We start from the raw sequence: 22,363 nt of genomic DNA, 5'->3' as shown, positions 1-22,363 counted from the left end.
CCACCTATTCTCTCTTGAAAGACTTTTCCTTGCACTGATGAGAAAACCAAGGACCCAAACAGTTCACTGACTTATTCCAAGCTCCTACAGGACTCAGACCCTAGGGGTACTCACTCCCGGTCAGGAACTTTCCCCACTCCTGCACACTGTCCCCGCCAGTGCTTTAGAGAACCTGACTGTCTAATTTCCTGCAGCAAAGACCTTGCAGCATTCAGTGCCATTCAGAAGATGGTTTCCTCATTTGTCTCCTTGGGTCCAGTGGTTATAAAAAGGAGTCTGAAAAGAGTACACTCCCTGAAGAGACTGTGAACACTGTGTCTCGTATGTCTATGCCCCTGTTCTCCAATGTGTTTCCACTGTGATTCATGACGTGACATTCTATTTATAAAGTATTCCTTTTAAAAACACATTACGTGCTATCTCAAATCAGAATCCCAAAGTCCAGGGAACAGAACTAGGAAGACAATAACTAGTCCAGATCTATGTTCTCTTGATTCTTCCCTTAGGAAGGTCAAGGATCCTTGGGAATTTACATTAGAAAGACTTCATGAATTTTAGGAGTCATGTTACCAATCATTAAAGCTCACCTCCAATATTGATTATCTACAAAGAAGTAGGTCTTATGGAGAAGTGGGTTAAAAACAGCTGCATCAATTTTTTTCACAAAGTCAGGAAAGCCCAAAGAATGTATGTTCTTGGGGTAGCGTGGTTGTGGTCTCAAATTGCTAATTAACCAGTACTTATCATCTGTGAAGAGAAACAGAGAGGATACATTGGAATCATACAAAAACAGCAATATAAATACTGACTCACTACAAACAACATCATTCTTTACCCATAGTTCCAAAACATACTGCTCCTTGTTCTTCAACATGGTTTGTCTCCTATGGTCCTATACTTTTTTCACAAGTATTATGATCTTATATTAAACAAACTTTTCCTGAAATTTTTACACATTACCTAGGTATTTAAACTACTTTTAGCTCATAGTTCAGACTCACCATTAATTAAGTCTAGAGTGCTTTTTCCTATGTTTATAAAAATCAATAGTATTTCCTTCATTTATTCTCTTCCTTGAAGTAGACTTAGTAGCAAACTAAACATTAGAGTTACCTTTAAAAAGAAAAACTTGATTTCTGGCTCCAACTTCATAGGCAGCTTGAATGCCAGATGGTAAGGTTGGCCACAAAGAAGAAATTAAACTAGCATTGCTCATTGGACTCTCAGGATACCTCCACCAGAAGAATCTGATGAAAAACATTTAACACATGTTAAAAATCACTGTAGACTCAAGAACCATGAAATGGTCACTGGGAAGGACATGTGAAATGACTTAATGGGTTTTTTCCAATATCCTCACATTCTGTTCTGTGGGTGTCTTGATAGGAACACCACAAGGAATGGATCTTAATTAATTCTTTTATAATAACAACAATTCTAATGGGCAAGCCACCATATGAAAATACCCTGATACTTGAAATCAAGAGATCTAGGTTCTAGTCTGCACCCACAATTCCTTTACTAGTTTTGTAATCTAAAAGAAGTTATTTATCCCAAATGTCTCGGTTTTTGAATCTCAGGAATGGAGAATAATGAGACTAGAGATCAATGACAAGAATAAAACTGGAAAAACCTCTATAAATGTAGAGACTGAATAACGTGCTACTAAATAACCAATGAAGAAATGAAGAAATCAAAAATAAAAATACCTTGGGGCAAATGAAAATAAAAACATAACATTCTAAAATCTTGGGGATGCAGCAAAAAAGTTCTAAGAGGGAATTTCATATTGATACAGGCCTACCTCATAAAACAAGAGAAATCTCAAATAAATAATCTTTATTTTAAAAAGATTATATCTATTTATTTGACACAGGGAGAGAGAGAGAGTGAGAGAGCACAAGCAGGGGGAGTGGCAGAAGGAAAGGGAGAAGCAGGCTCCCTGATAAACAGGGAGCCTGATGCAGGGCTCAGTCCCAGGACCCTAGGATCATGACCTGAGCCAAAGGCAGATGCCCAACTGACTGAGCCACCCAGGTGCCCCTCAAATAAATAATCTAACCTTACACCTGAGGAACTAGAAAAAGAACAAAGGCCAAAGATAGTTGCAAGAAGGAAATAATAAAGATTGGAGTGGAAATAAATGAAATAAAGACTAAAAAAATATTTTCAAGATCAATGAAACTAAGAGCTTGTTCTTTCAAAAGATAAACAAAATTGGTAAGCTTTTATCCAGATTCATCAAGAAAAAAGAGGACTCAAATAAGTAAATTCAGAAATGGAGAAGTTACAACTGATTCCACAGAAATACAAAGGATCATAAAAGACTACTATTAACAATTATATGTGAATAAATTGGACAACCAAAAAAAATTGATATAAATTCCCAGAAATATATAATCTTCTAAGACTGAATCTGGGAGAAATAGAAAATTTGAATAGACCCATTATTAGAAATGAAATTGAATCAGTAATCAAAAACTCCCAACAAACAAAAATCCAGGACCAAACAGTTTCACAGGTGAATTCTACCAAATAATTAAAGAAGATTAAATTATTCCAAATTATTCCAAAAAAAAAAAAGAAGAGGAAAGAATGTTCCCAAACTCATTGCACAAGGCCACCATCACCCTGATACCAAAACCAGACAAAGACACTGTAAAAAAAAAAGAAGAAGAAGAAAAAGAAAAAGAAAATTGCAGGCCAATATCCCTGATGGACATGGATGCAAAAACCTTGATACCAAAACCAGACAAGACACTGTAGAAAAAAAAAAGAAGAAGAAGAAGAAAAAGAAAAAGAAAATTGCAGGCCAATATTCCTGATGGACATGGATGCAAAAATTCTCAACAAAATATTAGCAAACCAAATTCAACAATACATCAAAAGGATCATATACCACTATCAAGTAGGATTTATTCCAGGGATGCAAGGATGGTTCAATATCCACAAATCATTGTAATATACCACATTAACAAAATGAAGGATAAAAATCATGATCATTTCAATAGATGCAGAAAAAGAATTTGACACAATTTAACATCCATTCATGACAAAAACTCTCAACAAAATGATTATAGAGGGACCACACCTCCACATAATAAAGGCCATGTATGGCAAACGCACAGCTAACCTTATACTCAATGGTGAACAGCTGAAAGTTTTTCCTTTAAGATCAGGAACAAGACAAGGAAGTCCACTCTTGCCACTTTTATGCAGTATAGTATCAGAAGTCCTACCCATAGAAATTAGGTGAGAAAAGAATAAAAGGCATCCAAATTGGAAAGGAAGAAATAAAACTGTCATTATTTGCAGATGACATGGTACTATAATTAGTAAATCCTAAAGACTCCACCAAAAAACTAGTAGAACTAATAAGTGAACTAACTCAGTAAAGATGCAGGATATGAAATCAACCTACAAAATCTGTTGCATTTCTATATATTAATAACAAACTATCAGAAAAAATTAATAAAACAACCCCATTTAAAATTGCATCAAAAAGAATAAAATACCTAGGAATGAATTTTACCAAGGAGGTGAAAGATCTGGACTTTGAAAACTATAAGACACTGATGAAAGAAATTGAAGAGGACACAAATAAATGGAAATATATACCATGCTCATGGACTGCAAGAAGCAATATTGTTAAAATATCCATTCTACCCAAAGCAATTTACAGATTCAATACAATCCCTATGAAAATACCAATAGGATTTTTCAGAGAACTAGAACAAAGAATCCTAAAATTTGTATGGAACCACAAAAGATCCCAAACAGCCAAAGCAATCTTGAGAAAGAACAGAGCTGGAGGTAACATGCTCCCAGATTTCAAGCTATACTACACAGCTAAATAAATCAAAACAGTATGGTATTAGCAGAACAACAGTCACATAGATCAACAGAACAGAATAAAGAGCCCAGAAATAAACCCACACTTATATGGTCAATTAATTTATGACAAAGGAGCCGAGAACAGGGAAAAGAGAGTCTCTTCAATAAATGGTGTTGGGGAAACTGGAGAGCTACATGCAGAAGAATGAAACTAGACAACTTTCTTACATCATACACAAAAATAAACTCAAAATGGATTAAAGATTTAAATGTAGAAACTTGAAACCATAACACTTACAGAAGAAAACATAGGCCATGAGCTCTTTGACATTGGCTTTAGAGATTTCTTTTTTTTTTGATCCATCCCCTCAGACAAGGACAACAAAAGCAAAAATAAACAAGTGGGACTACATCAAACTAAAAAGCTTTTGTACAGCAAAGGAAACCATTAACAAAATGATAAGGTAAACAACCTAATGGGAGAAGATACTTGCAAGAGATATACCCAATAAGAGGTTCATATCCAAAATATATAAGGAACTCAAACAACGCAATATTTTTAAAAAGTTAAACAATCTGATAAAAAAAATAGGCAGAGAAACTGCATAGATATTCTTCCAGAGAAGACATACAGGCAGCCAACAGATAATGTAAAGATGCTCAATATCACTAACCATCAGGAAATGCAAATCAAAACCACAATGAGATACCACCTGACACCTGTCAGGATGGCTAGGATCAAAAAGACAAGAAATAGCGAGTGTTAGTAAGGATGTGGAGAGAAGGAAACCCTTGTGCCCTGTTGGTGGGAATGCAAACTGGTGCAGCCACTGTGGAAAACAGTATGGAGGTTCGTCACAAAATCAATTATAGAAATACCATATGATCCAGCAATTCCACTTCTAGGTACTTATCCAAATCAAACAAAACACTAATTAGGAAAGACATATGCACCCTTCTGCTCATTGCAGCATTATTTACAATAGCCAAGATATAGAAGCAACGTAAATGTCCATCGATTGATGAATGGATAAAGAAGACATGGTGCATATGCAGTGGAATATAAGCCATAAAAAAGAATGAAATCTTGCCATTAGTGCTAACATGGATGGACCTAGAGCATATTATGATAAGTGAAATAAATCAGAGTAAGAAATATCATATGATTTCACTTAAATGTGGAATCTAAAAAAAAAAACAAAAACCCAAATGAACAAACAAAACAAAACAGAAACAGACTCATAGAGAACAAACTGATGGCTGACAGAGGGGAAGGGACAGAGGGGATTAAGAGGGACAAACTTCAGTTCTGTAGTAAGACACAGGCATGAAATGTACAGCACAGGGAACAGAATCAGTGATATTGTAACAACTCTATATGGTGACAGATGAATCTAGACTTATTTTGGTGACGACTTCGTAATATATACATAAATATCAAATTACTGTGTTGTATACCTGAAACTAATACAATCTTGTATGTCAATTATTCTTCAGTCTAAAAAATGGAGAATATTTGTCCCATCTACCAAATACTAATCTTCTCCACACCCCACCCCTCCAGTATCTGCTTCAATCTGTGCTTTAAGTTATCCTGGAATTCCTTTCTCTATAATCAAGAATCAAGACTTTTAAATTGATACTGTCACACTTTTAGTCCTAGACTTAACCATTTTTACTTGTGATTAAAGTAGTCTGGCTTCACTTCCTGCCTTATCTTTCCTCACCCCAGATTCCTACTACAAATCCATTTTTTACCCATCAGTCTTCTCGTTAAACACAAATATAATCACACCACTCTCTCCCTTCAAAACCTTCAAGCTGTCTACTTCCTACAGAATCGAGTCCCTCTTCAATTTTCATCTACTTCATTTTCCACCATTCTCTGACAAAACATTCTAAAAATCCAAGGACAGAGACTTTAATATTGGTCAGATATGAAGATGATTTTACCTGTCTTTAAAGAAAAAGATTTTATTTCCCATTGTAGTGACAGCATCAAAACTCAAGTTGGGGTCACAGGTGGCTGGTTCTCTACTGTCAGGATTTGATGAGGGTTGGCGCCTTTCTGGGAGACCTGAAAATACATTTCAAGAAGCATTAGGGGAAAAAAATCTCCATTTTAGCTGCTAAGGGGAAGAACCATTCTTTCTAAAACATTAATTTTCTGGATAAAAAATGCATAAAAAGCAATTTATGCTTCCTATGACATTCACAGGAAGCAGACAATAAAGATCTTTCCCCCATGTGGTTGCAATGTCATGGAGGAGAAAAATCTGATCACTTTGGTTTTCCTGTTCGAGGCAGATTATTTCTCTGTGTGCCTTCTTCAAAGACAATGGTGTGGTGTACAGAAAGACCAAACCTGAGGCCCGAGGACTCAGATTCTGCCCCCGTCACAGGCATGAACATACTAGGTCTCCTGTGCTTTTCCACAAAATGAAGGTAATATGTGTGCTACCTCCATCCCAGGGTTTTCACGGGGCTCCAGACAGAAGACAGAGATGAAAGTTTTACTCAAATGCAGATACTATGACACTATTCATGAGTGTCTTTGTAAGGCAAAATGGTAAAGAAAGTCAACTCACCGTAGAGAGACTGAATGCCACGTACATCATCAGCAGAGAGGCGAAAGGTGTTGGGGTTAACATAACTGTAAGTAGGGAACATGATGGCTTTTGGATCACTGGAATGGCTCAGACCCAAGGAATGGCCAAGCTCATGAACAGCAACGAGGAACAAGTTTGTGCCTGAGAGGAAACCAACAAGAAGGGGGAAAAGAGCAGTGAAATATGTCTGCATCCAGAGGACAATGACACCACCGAAATCTGGCAGGAGAATTGGAAAGCCTTGACTCCTCTCCTTTCCCTCTGACCCAAGGCTTTTTGATGTTGGCACTGTTGACATTGTAGGACAGGTCATTCTTTGTGGTTAGGGCTGTCCTGTGCATCACAGGTGTTTAGAAAACTCTGGGTTCAACACTCAAATTCAAGTAGCAACGCCCCTCCAGTTTTGACAACAAAAATGTCTCCACACGTCAAATATCCCAAACTATCACAATTTGATCTAACCCTGGATTTCTCCTATTTTCAACTCCCATGATGCTTTGCACAAAAGACCATCACTGGTCCTTATCTCAAAATCATGGGCTTCTGCATGTACTCTGTTTCCCACGAGATTATGCACTCTTCCAGGGTGGGACTGTGTCCTCTTCATCTCTGTATCCAAACAGCACCTCCATCACCCAACGCTGTGACAGAAATTCAGCAACCACTGAGTGAACTGTTCACTTAATTTACTGGGTCAAAATTAGGCTGAGAGTGAGCACTCTTAAGTTATAATTTTCATAAATAATTTAGCTTTTTGAAAGCACAGAATTGCACCATATTAAAACAAGGTAACATGGACAGGTAGGAAGTATGCACTGGGTTGAAAGAAGAGAATTAGGAAATACACGCTCTGCCCCATCTTTCCCATGAGCTAGCTGCTAACAGTCTCCTGCTCTGAACTTCCTCTCTCTGTAAAGATCTGTACTAAATTATTTTTCTAAAATCCTTTAGAATTCTAAAACATTCCATCAGGCTAACTAACCCAAGTCCACCATGTTGGATGAAAAGAGTATACACCCAAAATAACCTTGGATGAAATTCAGACAAATTTGCATGACCAGCTGAGGCTTTGAAGCTCAATGAGGACCTAATTCTGTATCCGTTGTCTTTTGACAATGCAGAACTCCTCTTCTCAATCAAGAATTTAATAAGCCTTGGGTCATGTGTTAGACTAAAACAAACAGCCTTTCTGGTCTATGAAAACACGCCATCTGAGGCATGCAATATCAGCCAGAGAGATGGGGTGCTCAGTAGAACCTATTCTTAAAGACTGTCTCTCCATTTACTTTCCATATGAGTCAGTCATATAATCTAGAATTTCCCCTAGAAATATTAGGAAGGCTTGTGATATGAGGGTTTGAATTTTCCAATGGGTAGTGATTCCTTCAAACAGGGGAGACTGTTTATTTTTCTCCCCCAGCTGTCTGAGAGGGATGGTGAATTACAGCCTCCTCTGTAAATACAGCGAAGGCATTGTCAAATGATCAGCTGAGCGTTCTGTAATTCCTATCCTGGAACCTCAAGAGACCATATGACCATATAACCTTGTGTTTTACTACAAGGATTTCTAAGTTTTCTATAATATAACTTCATCTTTCTGTGTCACTATAAATCTAAGAAATTGTCAACATATAATGGATCATGCAGATGACCACCCCACCCTAGGATGGCTGGTATATTATTTTTCTGTGTTTGCTTGAGTTTATGGACTGCCCTGTCAAAAACTGACTGCCTAAATCAGTTTTTACCTTTCTTTTTTTTTTTTTTTAAGATTTTTATTTATTCATCTGACAGAGAGACAGCAAGAGAAGAAACACAAGCAGGAGGAGTGGGAGAGGGAGAAGCAGGCTTCCCGCCGAGCAGGGAGCCCGATGCGGGGCTCGATGCGGGGCTCGATCCCAGGACCCTGGGAGCATGACCTGAGCCGAAGGCAGACGCTTAACGACTGAGCCACCCAGGCGCCCCAGTTTTTACCTTTCTAAACTATGGCCTTTAAGGTTCCTGAGTTCACACTAATGAACTAGATCATCTTTAGATTCTTAAAACTGATCTTTAAGATAATCTAGTCCAATATCCTCAATTTATAGAGGGTGAAATTGAGACAAAATGTTACATTTTATTTAGTGACACAATTATAATCAGAATGAGTTTTTCCATCCTACAATCATTTCTCAGAATGCAGCCTTTCAAAATTGGGACATAATTTAGAATTTGTAAAGGGTTTTTCAAGTGTGGTTTTGGTTTTTTCTTTTGTTTGTTTGTTTTTTGTTTCTTACCTTTGTAGTTTTTAGTCCAGATTTCAGCCTCATCAAAATGTGTGTCTCCCCCAATCCCGGTTCCAGGTCCGAAAGCATGGGCTATGACTCTACCTCTACCATCGAAAGGGATGTAGTCTCCATGAGCTTTGGAAAAGGAAAGAAAATTGGTCTTTCTTTATATGCTATAGGTCATGCCAACGATACAGATAAAATAAGTCCACGTTCTTTACCTCCATATGCAAAAAGTATCATAATGTCAGCCTCTCCTGAATTAATCTTTCTGAATTTCAGGGGGGTCACATCACTCCATACTTGAAAAGCCTTCTGGATGGCATAGTCAACATCTGCAGGCCGCATGTCAGGAGTGTAATTATTGATTCTTTACCAGCAAAACAAAAAAGAGAGAGAAAAATATGTGGAGACCATGTGTTAATTCTGTCTTATTGCAACACTTCATTTTTGCCTGCATCGGTGGAGAATGAATCATTTCATAAATTGATAGTCCAGATAACAAAAACCTGCATCATTAGCTACAGAAACACGTATCCTTGGACAGCTTCCTCCTTAAACAGAATCTAACTGGATTTCTTCTCATTTATGATTTATGGGTTCTTTCTGTGAAGGACTGACATTCATTGACAATTTGACCTAAACCTGGATTTCTCATATTTTCAATTCCCATAATGCTTTGCACAAAAGACCATCACTGGTCCTTATCTCAAAATCATGCGCTTCTGCATGTACTCTGTTTCCCACGAGATTATGCACTCTTCCAGGGTGGGACTGTGTCCTCTTCATCTCTGTATCCAAACAGCACCTCCATCACCCAACGCTGTGACAGAAATTCAGCAACCACTGAGTGAACTGTTCAATTAGTTTACTGGGTCAAAATTAGGCTGAGAGTGAGCACTCTAAGTTATAATTTTCATAAATAATTTAGCTTTTTGAAAGCTAAATTGCTCTCTCTCACTCTCAAATAAATAAATAAAATCTTTTGCCCCTGCTCCCGGGCCTCTGCATTTATCTATCTTGCCTGTCCTATAAAATGTTCCCTTGTCTCTTATTTATTATAGATTTAGCTTCATTCTCCTTTTATTTGCAGCCTTTCTACTATGCTCTGGGCTGACAAACAACTCCTCCTTGAGTGAAAAATCCCCCCTTCCAGAAAGAATGAATTTTAACACAGGGAGAGTGCTGACAACTGAGGGAGGCTTCTTATCTACCTCCAGACTTAGGGCTCTATCTAAATGGTTCGGGTTTCTGAAAGTCAGACCTAAGGGAAGGTAGAAAAGTCCACAGCTACAATGTTACCTGTAGGTAATTAAACGTTTCTTCCATACTGGTCTCCCTGGCATTGTCCTGAAGTGATGAACATCAGGCACTCCACATCGGGGCTTGTGCATCATGTCCAGAGTAGATGAGTCCAGTTTCCCAGTCACTTTCAGCCCCAAGAACTGCTGCATTTCCTGAATTTTATCCTCCATGAAGTCCCTATTGACTTTCATTTTTGTTGTTGGAATTCTGTCCATCACAAAACCGTAAAAGTTTTCCAGGTACCTCTGGAAAAAATACACTTAGTTAGACATTGTAGTACATGGAGGGATTTCTGATGGAGCTCTGTATGGTTGACTCAGCTGCACATTGGTGTTTCTGAACCAGGCACCAGACAATTAATTATAATGAGAAAAAAATCTTAACTCTCTGTGCTTTCAAGGTGAGTCACAAACTTTTAGCAATATTGATTGCTGGAAGGCCACTAGAAACACCTTTATGTGTCTACTTCTTTGAACTTGTTTCTATTCTTTAAAATCTATTTCAGCCTCTGGCACATCATGGCATCATGTAATCAGCAAAACCTTTATTGTCAGGATGCATAAATTATTAATTTAAGTTGGGATAATATTTTCCTGCTTAAAAACCCAAAGCTCAACACAATGGACAACTATGGCAAATGCAAAGTTAAAAGAGTCTTAGAGAATGGGGATATCATCCAAACTCATATGATTAGGGAAAAGAAAGAAATGGGGGGAAAAACCCTATTTTAAAAACATGCTCATTGAAGAAATATCTGGGATTCCAGAAAGTAAAAAGTATTCTTGAATCATCATGGCAGGCTGAGGCAGTTACATAATCAAGCCATTGCTCAAATCTCAGATCATTAAATGGCATTAAATGATTATTGTAAAATATTGAACAGAAGTTGAACTCCCAGTTATTTTGAACTAACTGTCCTTGGCCAAAGCTGTTTAGTAAAAGCTTTTTAGTAAAAGGAACAAATTCATCCACCAATTTTATAACACTGTTTCAAAACCAATAACTTTTCTACATTCATCTTTGGCAGAGAAAAATACAGTGTTTAAAGCAAATAGCCTCCTAAACCAGTTTTCAACTAGTACTTTTCAAGACAGAATTGGTCAATGCAACAAATTTTTTTTAAAGATTTTATTTATTTATTTGAGAGAGAGAACATAAGCAGGGAGGAGGGGCAGAGGGAGAGGGAGAAGCAGACCCCCCTCCGAGCAGGGAGCGTGACTTCGGGCTTGATCCCAGGACCCTGAGATCATGACCTGAGCTGAAGGCAGACACTTAACCAACTGAGCCACCCAGGTGCCCCCAATGCAACAACTTTTAGAGACAAAAATCAGGCTGGATCAATACTCTAGTGTCAATACTTACTTGGGCATATGTCACATTATTTTCAGAGTCGGTAGAGTTCGCCAGTGGAACAGTTCCAGAAGCAGTGACCTATAGGACAGTGTTAATAGGAGAGTTTTAAAACACTCCTTCAAAAACAACACCACTTTCCTACATTCCTCTTTGGCAAAGAAAAATACAGTGCTAAAAGCAAGTAGTCTCCTAAACTCGTTTTCAACTAGTACTTTTCAAGATAAAACTAGTCAATGCAATACATTTTAAAGACAGAAATCAGGCTGGGTATATACATGGGGTCAATACTTACTTGAGCAAATACCACATCATTTTCTTTAGAGCTTGCAGAGTTGGTCAGAGGAACCGTCCCCGAAGCAGTGACCTGCAGGGTCAGCACCAACAGAACAAACTTCATTCTAAACTTGTGAATGGCTCAACCCAACTTACCCGGTTCCTTCTCAGTACAAAGTTCCTCAAATGTGCCTACTTATATAGCCCTTAGGTCGTGTTCTGTGAATATGAAATCCTTCGAGTGACTCACAGTTGATATCATCCCTTGACTTACCTCAAAAACACGCAAACACAAGCACAGATCATTTTCTAGGACCAACAATGGGTCCATTAGCACCGAACTCATCACTCAGACAACTCAGGGCATAGTCCCCAAAATAAATAAGCCCTCCGAAATAATGCATTATATGAGAAACACTACACACCTAAAATGTTACAATAATTACAGATGTATGTTTAGAAAGTTCAGCGTCTGAATTTTTACTGTAATAATTTCTTTATATTTACTATAGGTGAAACAGGCTTTTTTAAGGAACAAAATTTAAAAAGTCGGATGAATGAAATCCTTTTGCTGAACTAGAAGAATCCTCTCCAGGCTGACTCTAGCTCCCTAGAGAACTGTGATATATAGAGACTTGGTGTTTAACAAGGAAAATCTGTAACATCACGACGCTTTTGATATCTGCTGTATGTGCTGTGCAGGCTTAGATCCTGCTTCTAACTCAAGCCTGATCCGGACTGCGTACCTGGGTAGAGATTCCAGAGGCCAATTCCTGTACCTGCCTAATAGGCTAGAGTGGGCAGCCCAAGGTCAACACTTCAACTGTGGAAGATAGGGAAGGTTTGCCTCTGCAATCTACCTCCCTGTCCGCCCAGCTTCCTTTTCCCTTGGCCTGGTTGCTCCGTTCACACAGGATCTGTCTGTCAGTCGGTGGAAAATGCTTGGAGACAGAAACATTTGAGAATCCAGGCATAAACAATGCAGGCAGACGTGGGAGTTTGGGGCTGCCTCCCCATTCTGTGTGGACAGGCTGGTGGTGGAGGGGTCCCAGGGTGGCGGGTTAGGATTCAGTCACTGCTGTGACCCACCTCCTGGGCCCAGGAACTGCTAGCTGCTTTCCAGGCTCTCCCCAAGGTGGGCGCTCCAGGAAAACCTGCATGAGCACTGTAGCTGACATCCTACCTACAATCAGCCCTTTTCAATCTCTGTGATTTGACCTCTAGGTTCTTCAGATATTTCGTTTGAAAACGAGGATAATGATCTTTGCCTCCTTAAGCTTTTGCGATGATGAGATGAGACCATGTATTATAAATGCAACCATGTACTGTACGTGCTCAAGAATGTTCATTTGCTTTTCTTGGCCCAAAAGGAGAGTGTCACGTGATTTGCGGTTACAACCAGGTGTGGCTCTAGGATCTGTGAAGGGGAAGACCACGTAGTATTGTAAGGTAATTCTGTCAGATACTGAATTTAAGTCAAGAACCATAAGAGAAGCATGGTCGTTTGGCTAGAGAGCTGGAGATAATGGGATTTATCAGAAAATCTGGGAGGGGCTGGTTCTCCACCATCAGAATGCTGTCTGTGAGGGTGGGCTCTGTCCGCCTTGTTCACCACTGTATTTCTGTGCCTGAAACCGCCTTGAGGTGACTAGGCCCTCGAGATATATGCATGGATGAATGTTGTTGGAGAATAGGGCCTAGAGAACATCAGCAGTTAGCTTTCTTTGTGGGAGCCTTTGTTAGACAGAAGTTGTGCTCCTAAAGCACACCAAAAGCAAGAACCGGTCTTACTCCTAGCAGAAACCAGTCTGGTTTGGGGAAGACTTGCAGGAAGTCTGGAAAGTGTAGGATGTAAGATATAAAGGCAAAAGCTGCCCAAACTACAAAGGAAGGGAAAAAAATGTCCTCCCTGGAAGGTTTCTAAAAAAACAAAAACAAAACTATACCCAAATTTTAATGGTCTCTGGTCTTGGCTTGCCAAATGCCCCACATGGGTTGAGTATGAGGGAGAAGGGCCATCGGGCAACCAAAGAACATTGCAGGGGCTATGAGCTTAGAACCTAGGTTCTGGGGGTCAAGTCAACCAGCCTGAGAATCTTAGCTCATTTTCCCATCTTTCACAATCATTAATCTCCGTAAGACTTAATCTCTCCGTTTGTGAAATTGGAATAAAAATAGCAGCTACCTCAAGAGTTGTTACCAGGATTACATTAAGTTATAGGGAAGAGTACGTAGCCTAATGCCTGACACACCTTACAGGTTTAGTGACTTGCTCTCCTTCTTCCTTTACTGCTCTCTTAGGTAAGACGTTTAGAAGAGGTTGATAATGGGGATGAGAAGGGCGATCACCTACGTGCCCAGACCTCCCTCCTGTGTTCGAAGGAGCTACAAGAAGATTATGATCCAGGCCCAGACTGGCTTCCAGGGGACACACTGATGGAAATTAGAATCAAGGGGTCCCTAGCAGTGCTCCCTGTGAAGAAGAACATGTCTATGAAGGCACAGAAAGTGGCTGAGGTCAAAGACCCTGATGACAGGGACTACTTGCTGATAAGACCTTCCTTAGTAAAAAGCAGATTCTATAGCACATTGTTTCCTTCCTGAGCCAGACACCAGGACCTTCTGAGGCATCTCCCTGATAGAATCACCTTCAACTATTTGGGGTATCATCCCTGAGGTCCCTCTAGATAGAGGCAAATGGAACATGGTCATTGGCAAGGAACAGAGAGGAGAAATGTTCCCCAAATATACAAAGAAATCCCCTATCTGACCCTTCCACCAATAGTCTGTTCATGCAGGAAGAAAATTTCAGCTAGTTAACTCCCTCCTTTTATGGATAAAGAATTGGGAGTCCAGAAAAAGGAAGTGAATTGCCTAAGGAGACATCTGGGAGGTCTCCTGACTCTGTTCTGCCTTGTTGCTACAACACGTATCATTTTGTCACACATCACTGATTTTTCTTCAGATTTCGGTCTTCCTATGGGTATCTTACTACTGTGTACACTACACCAATGACACTGTGAAACTCTCAATCTTCTCAGTGAAAGCCAGACTGTCCCCTAGGCTGTGTGGGGGACAGCAGGAGGCACGCAGTCCTGAAATGCTGTAGGTGAGTCTGGATGCCCAGGGGGCAGCCATCCTGGGCTGCTCTCTGGAGAATCACCTCTGTGCACTTCCTCCCAGCCCTGGCCTGGACAGTGCCCTGCTGCTAAGGTGGATTTGCTGCCCGAGCTCCCCAGGAATTGGCCCGGAACACCCCTGAAGTACATGTCAAGAGTCACCCTCGCCAGTTGTGTGCACTTAGGCTAATTTTTCCATGCTTCATTTTCTTTATATGTAAAATGGGGATAATATTAAGGTTTTGTAAAGAATAAATGACCCAATCCATTAAAAGCACCTACCTTCGTATGACAGGACCTCAATAAAAGTTCATTCTTTGCCTTCTCCTCTTACCTCTGTCCCTGAATGTTGATCATGCCATGGTTGGGTTAGACCAGCTAACTTTTTCCACAGAGGAGAAAAGTCAACCTCAATAACAGTGTTCAACCACAAGTGCATCTACATCCACCCAGCACAGAATCACAAACAGCCTGCAGAAGAGCGGATGTTGACAGTGGAGACCGCTCATTGAGAACCCTCCACCTTCTTCCAGAATGACCTGGAACGTGACCCAACATGGAGCTGCTAGTTAGCTGTTCATAAGGGAATGTCAGAGTAACTGATTAGAAATCTGCTGCCTTTCAAACTGAGACTCAGCCCCAAACTGTATCGCCGGGTTCACTAACCCCACGAGGGAAGCTGCAGAGTGCCGGCGAGAAAGCTGGAATGTGTCCAGTTCGGGAGTGAGGATGCTCCCACGGGGTGCAGCCCGCAGAAAGGAAGTGGAGGGAGAAAAACAGAGAATGTACAGGTCACCATGGTTTCACTCTGTGGCCTCTTTTCTTCCCCCAGCAAGTGGCTCCCCTTCAAACAATAAACTAAGACGTGATAATGCAGCAGGAAGCCGACGTCCGATGCACACATCACAAAGGAGATGCAGTGTGATAGATACACGTATGTGTTGTTAGTCAACTGTTGATTTTCCTGTTCCTGCTCTCCAACAACAAGGTCAACACATAGAGGTGGAGATAATGATGCAGATATGTCCACTCCAATTTTGATTGCACCCTGGTTTAACGAGAAGGGCCAGGCTTTGGAAAGAGACTTGGCCTCAAACCTCAGCTCTGCTACCTACAAAACTGTGTGGCTTTGGGCAAGTCGTGTAAGTTCAGCTTCCTCCTCCATAAACAACTGTTTGGAAGATTAAATAAGACGATGCACAAAATTGCTCGGCGCTCTGCCTGGCACCTTGACAGCCTGCCCATGGATGTTGGTTCTCTTCCTTTTCTAACACCTACAGCAATGTCTCCCAACACTTCATTCATTGCCCCCCAGAAACAGACATTTTAGACCTTCTCCCGTGAAGTTTTAATACCAGAGACATACTATGTACTTGTTTATATGCTCTATAGTTACCCATCCTTTATACATAAAGAATAAGATGTTTCTTGCCCCTAGTGACCAATTTTCACCCACTTGGGGGTGATACTGCCCCCATTGAGAACAGATGGCCTGTAGTACCCTGGGGCTGGGTCAGTAACTGACTAATGAGACCAGTTATGCCTGGTCCGACATGGCAGCTCACAGGGGGCTGATCCAGGGCACAGCCTCTGGAAGATGGTTGTAAAGCCAAGAGACCCGGATTCCAGACATACTATTTAGACCACAGAAGGCAAATCTGCCGAACTCTGTGTCAGTAAAAAGTAGTGGCATTCTCACAAAGGATTGACCAGCTGTATTTGTGGGTTAGATCACCTCAGAGAGAAAACAAATCAATGGATAGGAACAGAGTAGAGAGAATGCACATAGTTCTCTTCCAGAGTGAGACAAGATAATTTTTAAACCACGACATTATTTTTTCCTGTATTTCTCTCCTTTCCTTCAAGCTCCACTTAAGCAGCTAGCCAACTCTGTGGTTCTCGCCTCAACATCTGTGACGCTGAGCATACTATTCTCATTCTGGCTCCTTTCCAAGAACCTAAATCCACTGAAATGGTGATGGTTCGAGGAAAGACGGACGGGGCCTGCCGCAGAAGCAACAGGCGGCAGAAGTGAAAGAATATGCAGGCTCAGCGGATCAATACGGAGGACATGGAATGCATGCACGACTGAAGCTGAGTTTCCTACCAGCGCACTGAGATGGAAGCTCAGATTTGAGGTTAAATGTTTTAAAAATGCATCGTATCTGGCACAGCAGGACTGAGATTCCTACATGTTACATATGCAGGCTACTTAACACGGTCCTTTCTACATAGCAGCTGGGCTCTATCATCGCCAGCACCATCGGTATCATCATTGTCACTATTCATATATTTTAAGTATAATTTTCTAAATGTTTTATCTAACTTTTCCAGAAAGTGTATGCATTTTATAAATTAGCAATCATCGTGGACCTTTTTTAGCCTTCAGAGAATACAAAGGGACACTATTACAAAGCAGTCCGTAAATGGGTGTTTGATTTTAAAGGAATTGAAATAAAAACATGGAGGGGACATCGCTGGACCTAGTGCAGGCATGTGCTCACATTTCTGCAAGCAAGTAGTCCCTTTGATATGCTTGTCCTTAAATCAGGGGTGATCTAAGGCAAACTTATGAAATATTTAAATGCCTGCCCACCCCAATATTTAAATACCACTGCCATTTCCATCCAAAAAAATTAGAGCCGCCAGAAGCCTCTCTCACTCTCAGCTGCCTTTCAACAAATTTTTCTACCAGGTATTGTTTGATGATGCCTTAAAGAGCTACCAATATCATGGACATTTTCATTGCCATAGAGCACTCTAAAAGACGTAAAGAATTTCAAAATATTGACCTAAGACTCTCCACTGGAAAAAAGTGCAGTCATAACTAGTCTTTACTGGGAGACTCAGAATCAGCTTTCGAGGGAGATCATTTTTGGGTGAGAGCTCTTCCACTGGGATATGCCAGGGTCTTGACCAAAAGTAAACTGTGTGGGGCCCTGCTGGAGAATCACATGGGCCCATACAGAGGAAGAGAAGTAGGGCATCTAGGGAAGGGAAAGCACAAAGAAGGAAGCACACATATACACACACACATGTGCACCCACACACAAGGAGGGACCGAATGAAGCCACCTAGGCAGGGCTTCACGAAATTGGAAGTGGAATGCTCTCTGTGCAGGAGGGCTACCTAATGTGTCTGAGACAAATACAGATAAAGGAGACAGGCTCTTCCTTAGCACCACGAAAATTCACGAACTCAGGTTTCACATCTCAGTTTCACTATGAATAACAGGCTCTTGGGATTTCCAACCCAAGGTGCCCCTAAAAAGATCCACTCTGTGGAGACAGCAAGGAACTTCCTCCTTTCTAACACCATCAGATGATTACTAAGCCCTGCAAGGAAGCATGAATCATGCTTAGAATTCATTTTACAAATGGAAAATATCTCCTAGTGAGTGACAACAATGTCTAAACAACTGTGTTTTAGGCATAAGTCAAGAAGTTCAGAGAGCTCCCTATGTGTCAAGTTCTTGTCTGCTTCTGGAAAGACTCTGATCCTGCTTTCCATCAGTCCCAGGGCAGCTGGTCTTTCAGGGCCCATGTGCAGGGTGTTCTGCAAACACAACTCCCACGAAGCCCACACCTTTGCTTCAAGCCCTCCTCAAGCCTCTAGCAGGCTCTGTGTTTCTTGCCTCTGCATTTGGGACTGAGCCCATTGTTCTCATTCTGACTTCTATCCTGGAGCCTGATACACTGAAGGAAACTGGAATATGTCATCCCAAAATATGTCTCTTTGGCATAAAAATTATTTTTTTTTTAGATTTTATTTATTCATGGGAGACAGAGAGAGAAAGAGAGGGGCAGAGGGAGAAGCAGGCTCCCCAAGGAGCAGGGAGTCAGATGCGGGACCCGATCCCAGGACCCTGTGATCATGTCCTGAGCTGAAGGCAGATGCTTAACTATCTGAGCCACCCAGGCACCCTAAAAATTGTTTTGAGCTAAAGACAAGAACCAGCAAAGGCAGAAAAGGCTCCCCCTTTTCTGCCTAAAGACAAGATATAAATTACACTTTTATCAGCGTCAGACCAGAGGACTCTACGAACAAATCCCATTTCATTAATTTCCTCCCATATGTTTACCTTCCCTCAGTTTGCTGTCCTTGGAAGCCTAACACTGCTTTCCTTTGTCTTGTCATTTCTCTGCAAACGTATTGCTCTTTGTTGAAGATGGACTATAAACTGGAATTCTAATCCATCATTCTGAGTTACTTTTATGTTTAGTGACTTTGTTTCCTCCCAACTTCTAAGCCCCTCCTCTGGTGCCATATCTTGTTTAATCTGCCCAAATAAGGTGCATAACACAGAGACCATGATTTATGTGCTTTCTACGTCCAGTTTCTGAACATAATTAATTTAGTGGCTACTGGAATTATACAGACAGAATGAGAACTGCCACCTGAAATAAAAATAAGCAAATGTTTTTCTTCTTATAATGAAATGTAACACTTTTTCTCCAATTATATAATAACGTATGTCAGTCATAAGATATTTGAACTACAAAAGATATATGGAAAAGAGTAAGGGATCAACTTTGTGAAACATGAAGAACAGAGTATCAACTAATATTCCACGCATGAGATGACCTACACTGAGGTCACTGTTCCTCTCTGAGTCTCTTCATGCACAAATGCACATTCAACTCATTTTATAGAAATGAGTTATCATGCATGCAGTTGATATCATGGACACCTTCCTTTTTCAATACAGGGGTCTTGTTGTTCGTAAGTCCATATGTCTGACATGCATCCCCCTCTTGTCTTCTCTCTCCCACCCCATCCTGCTCTCTGGTTCTCATTAACAATCTAGATACAGTCTTCTGTATTTTTCCTTCTTGCTCATATTGTATTGTTAAAAAACAAAATCCAATCAAATAAATTTGAAGCTCTAATTGGCTTTATTAAACAATTCATGAATCAGGCAGCATCCCATCTAGCAAGTAGAGGGGAGCATTGTCGAGCTGTAGAAAAGGAAAGTTTTTTAAAGGCAGAGAAGGAGTAGAAAAAAGGAAATTATTAGCAAAGAATGCATTGTTTTAGGCAAGGTTGCTCTCCTAAGGGGAACAGGAATGGTCTATGAGCAGATTACCTCCTAGTGTTGACCAGGATATTCTGGGTTGGCTGGTCAGAGGTTACATTCCTGGGGGAGTTGAAACTGTAATTAAGTTAGATATTAAGTCTTGGTTTATTGAGTGAGGCCTTAACATAAGTGATGCCATTGTGGACCTGTGGTTTTCTTTTTAACAGTATACACACACACACACACACACTCACACTCATGTAAGGGGGAAGGAAGTTTGTCATGATTTGTTCTATGAAGTGGAATTATATTACATACATTTCTCTGATTCCTGCTTTTCTCACTAATGATCACTACGTAGAAAAACCTCCAAGTCATCCAATACAGATTCAACCTGTTCTTTAAAAATCCTAGTTTATAATCAAGAGTTTAGCTATACCACAATTTCCTTTTTCTTTAATAGTGGTAGAATCAACATGATTTTTTAAATTCACTTAACCAAAAAAATAGTACATCATTAGTTTCAGATATAGTGTTCAATAATTCATCAGTTGCGTATAACACCCAGTGCTTATCACATCATGTGCCCTTCTTAATGCCCATCACCTAGTTACCCCATCCCCCCAACCACCTCCCTTCAGTAACCCTATATTTGTTTGCTGGAGTCCAGAGTCTCTCACGGTTTGTCTCTCTCTCTGATTTCTTCCCAGTTTTCCCTCCCTTCCCCTATGGTCCTCTATGCTATTCCTTATGTTCCACATGTGAGTGAAACCATATGATAATTGTCTTTCTCTGTTTGACTTATTTCACTTAGCATAATCCCCTCCAGTCCATCCATGTCGATGCAAATGTTGGGTATTCATCCTTTCTGATGGCTGAGTAATATTCCATTGTATATATGGACCACATCTTCTTTATCCATTCATCTGTTGAAGGACATCTCAGCTCCTTCCACAGTCTGGCTATTGTGGACATTGCTGCTATGAACATTGGGGTGCAGGTGCCCCTTCTTTTCACTACATCTGTGTCTTTGGGGTAAATTCACAGTAGTGCAATTGCTGGGTTGTAGGGTAGTTCTATTTTTAACATCTTGAGGAACCTCCACACTGTTTTCCAGAGTGGCTGCACCAGCTTGCATTCCCACCAACAGTGTAAGAGGGTTCCCCTTTCTCTGCATCCTCGCCAACATCTGTTGTTATGCCACAATTTTCAAGGCTTTCCTTATTGATGGGTGTGTGCTCTGTTTCCAGCTTTCACCTCCACGACAGTGGAAGGGAATCTTAAGTTCACTCTACTGCAGCACTTTTCTTTCCTCATCTTTGCAGATTTGTTAAAGTGATTTATATTCTATTCTATACAGTTGTCTAGTGACTTTTGTAGAATGGTGGTTCAGAACATTTTGGAGATTATGAATGTCTTTAGAGATGTCAGCAAGTCATAAAACCTTCCTAGAAAAATGTACTTACATTTTAAAAAATTACTTATAATTTTAGTGCGTTTGGACCCAGTTTTAGAATTCCTGAAACTGAGAAAAGTCCTGCACAGCAAAGATGATTCTGTCACGGTCATAATCATCCCCAAGTCTCCAGACCTCTTCCTTGTGATGGTGGCCTGGAACAGATGATGGCCTCAGCACAGAACGGCCAGGCAGCTGAGAAGGGGGCACCCACACCCTCCTCTGTAGAAATGCAACGTCCTTCCCAGGCCACCAGACATACACATCCCAGCTTGTGGGAGCTTGAACGCTTCTAGCAGGTGATGGCTGCCTTCCATGCGACCTGATATAAGCGCCTATCACTTACACCTCCCTTTATTCTCGTGAACTTGCCACCTGACATTGTTCAGGTTATCTCGGCTCTCGTTTTTATAGAGAGAATGGGTGTAATGATTTTCAGCTGAAAACAATCAAGGCCCCAAAGACTCAGGAAGAAACTTTATCTTCCCCTAACTGCCTAAAAGAATTTAGAGGGCCTGCTCCAGGAGGAGAGAGAACTGCATTGTGATATGAACAGCTTACAGTGGACAGGGAGGAACCCAGCAAGGCCTATTTGTTCAAAGTCCTCTCTTTGTCCCATTGTTTCTGAGTGCCCGACAAACATGTGTTACTTAACACTTACTTGTTTTCACCTTCCTGTGAATTTCGTTCCTTCCCTTTGAAGGCCCTGCCCCTCTCCCCTGCTGCCTTTCCAGGATGACTGACTGCCTTCTTTCGAATCTCATGTCTGTGGGGTTCCCCACATGTATGAAATTAAATTTTATTTTCTCCTGTCAATCTGTCTCATGTCAATCTGATTCTTAGTCCAGTTAGACGAACCGAAATTTTTCCTCCCCCACAGATGCATGCAATCTGAATTCCCTACACTGTTTATGCTTGCCTCTTGGCTGGAGTTTTTTTTTTTTTTTTTTTTTATTCTTATGTTAATCCCCATACATCATTAATTTTAGATGAAGTATTCCATGATTCATTGTTTGTGCATAACACCCAGTGCTCCATGCAGAATGTGCCCTCCTCAATACCTACCACCAGGCTAACCCATCCTCCCACCCCCCTCCCCTCTAGAATCCTGTTTGTTTTTCAGAGTCCAT

General features: G+C 40.6%; 1 protein-coding gene across 4 annotated transcripts in view; it reads right to left on the bottom strand.

Annotated features, from left to right (window-relative positions):
• The window catches only part of LOC102734896 (macrophage metalloelastase), a 54,800-nt gene that overhangs the window by 1,754 nt on the left and 30,683 nt on the right, over positions 1-22,363 (bottom strand). For 3 of the 4 annotated variants that reach the window (XM_081799582.1, XM_081799584.1, XM_081799583.1), the window contains 8 exons: positions 11,378-11,446; positions 10,013-10,260; positions 8,932-9,080; positions 8,720-8,845; positions 6,423-6,584; positions 5,788-5,911; positions 1,114-1,247; positions 588-747 (listed from right to left, as the gene is read on the bottom strand). In XM_081799582.1, coding sequence (XP_081655708.1) covers positions 588-747; positions 1,114-1,247; positions 5,788-5,911; positions 6,423-6,584; positions 8,720-8,845; positions 8,932-9,080; positions 10,013-10,260; positions 11,378-11,446 — 1,172 coding nt within the window. Of the gene's footprint in view, positions 1-587; positions 748-1,113; positions 1,248-5,787; positions 5,912-6,422; positions 6,585-8,719; positions 8,846-8,931; positions 9,081-10,012; positions 10,261-11,377; positions 11,447-11,660; positions 11,733-22,363 lie in introns of all 4 variants that reach the window. The other variant, XM_031036741.2, reaches the window with a different exon arrangement.

Source organism: Leptonychotes weddellii, chromosome 11, assembly GCF_054177405.1.
Source record: "Leptonychotes weddellii isolate Sample4059 chromosome 11, ASM5417740v2, whole genome shotgun sequence".
Lineage (NCBI taxonomy): Eukaryota > Metazoa > Chordata > Mammalia > Carnivora > Phocidae > Leptonychotes > Leptonychotes weddellii.
This window is presented reverse-complemented; position numbering and strand designations above follow the sequence as displayed.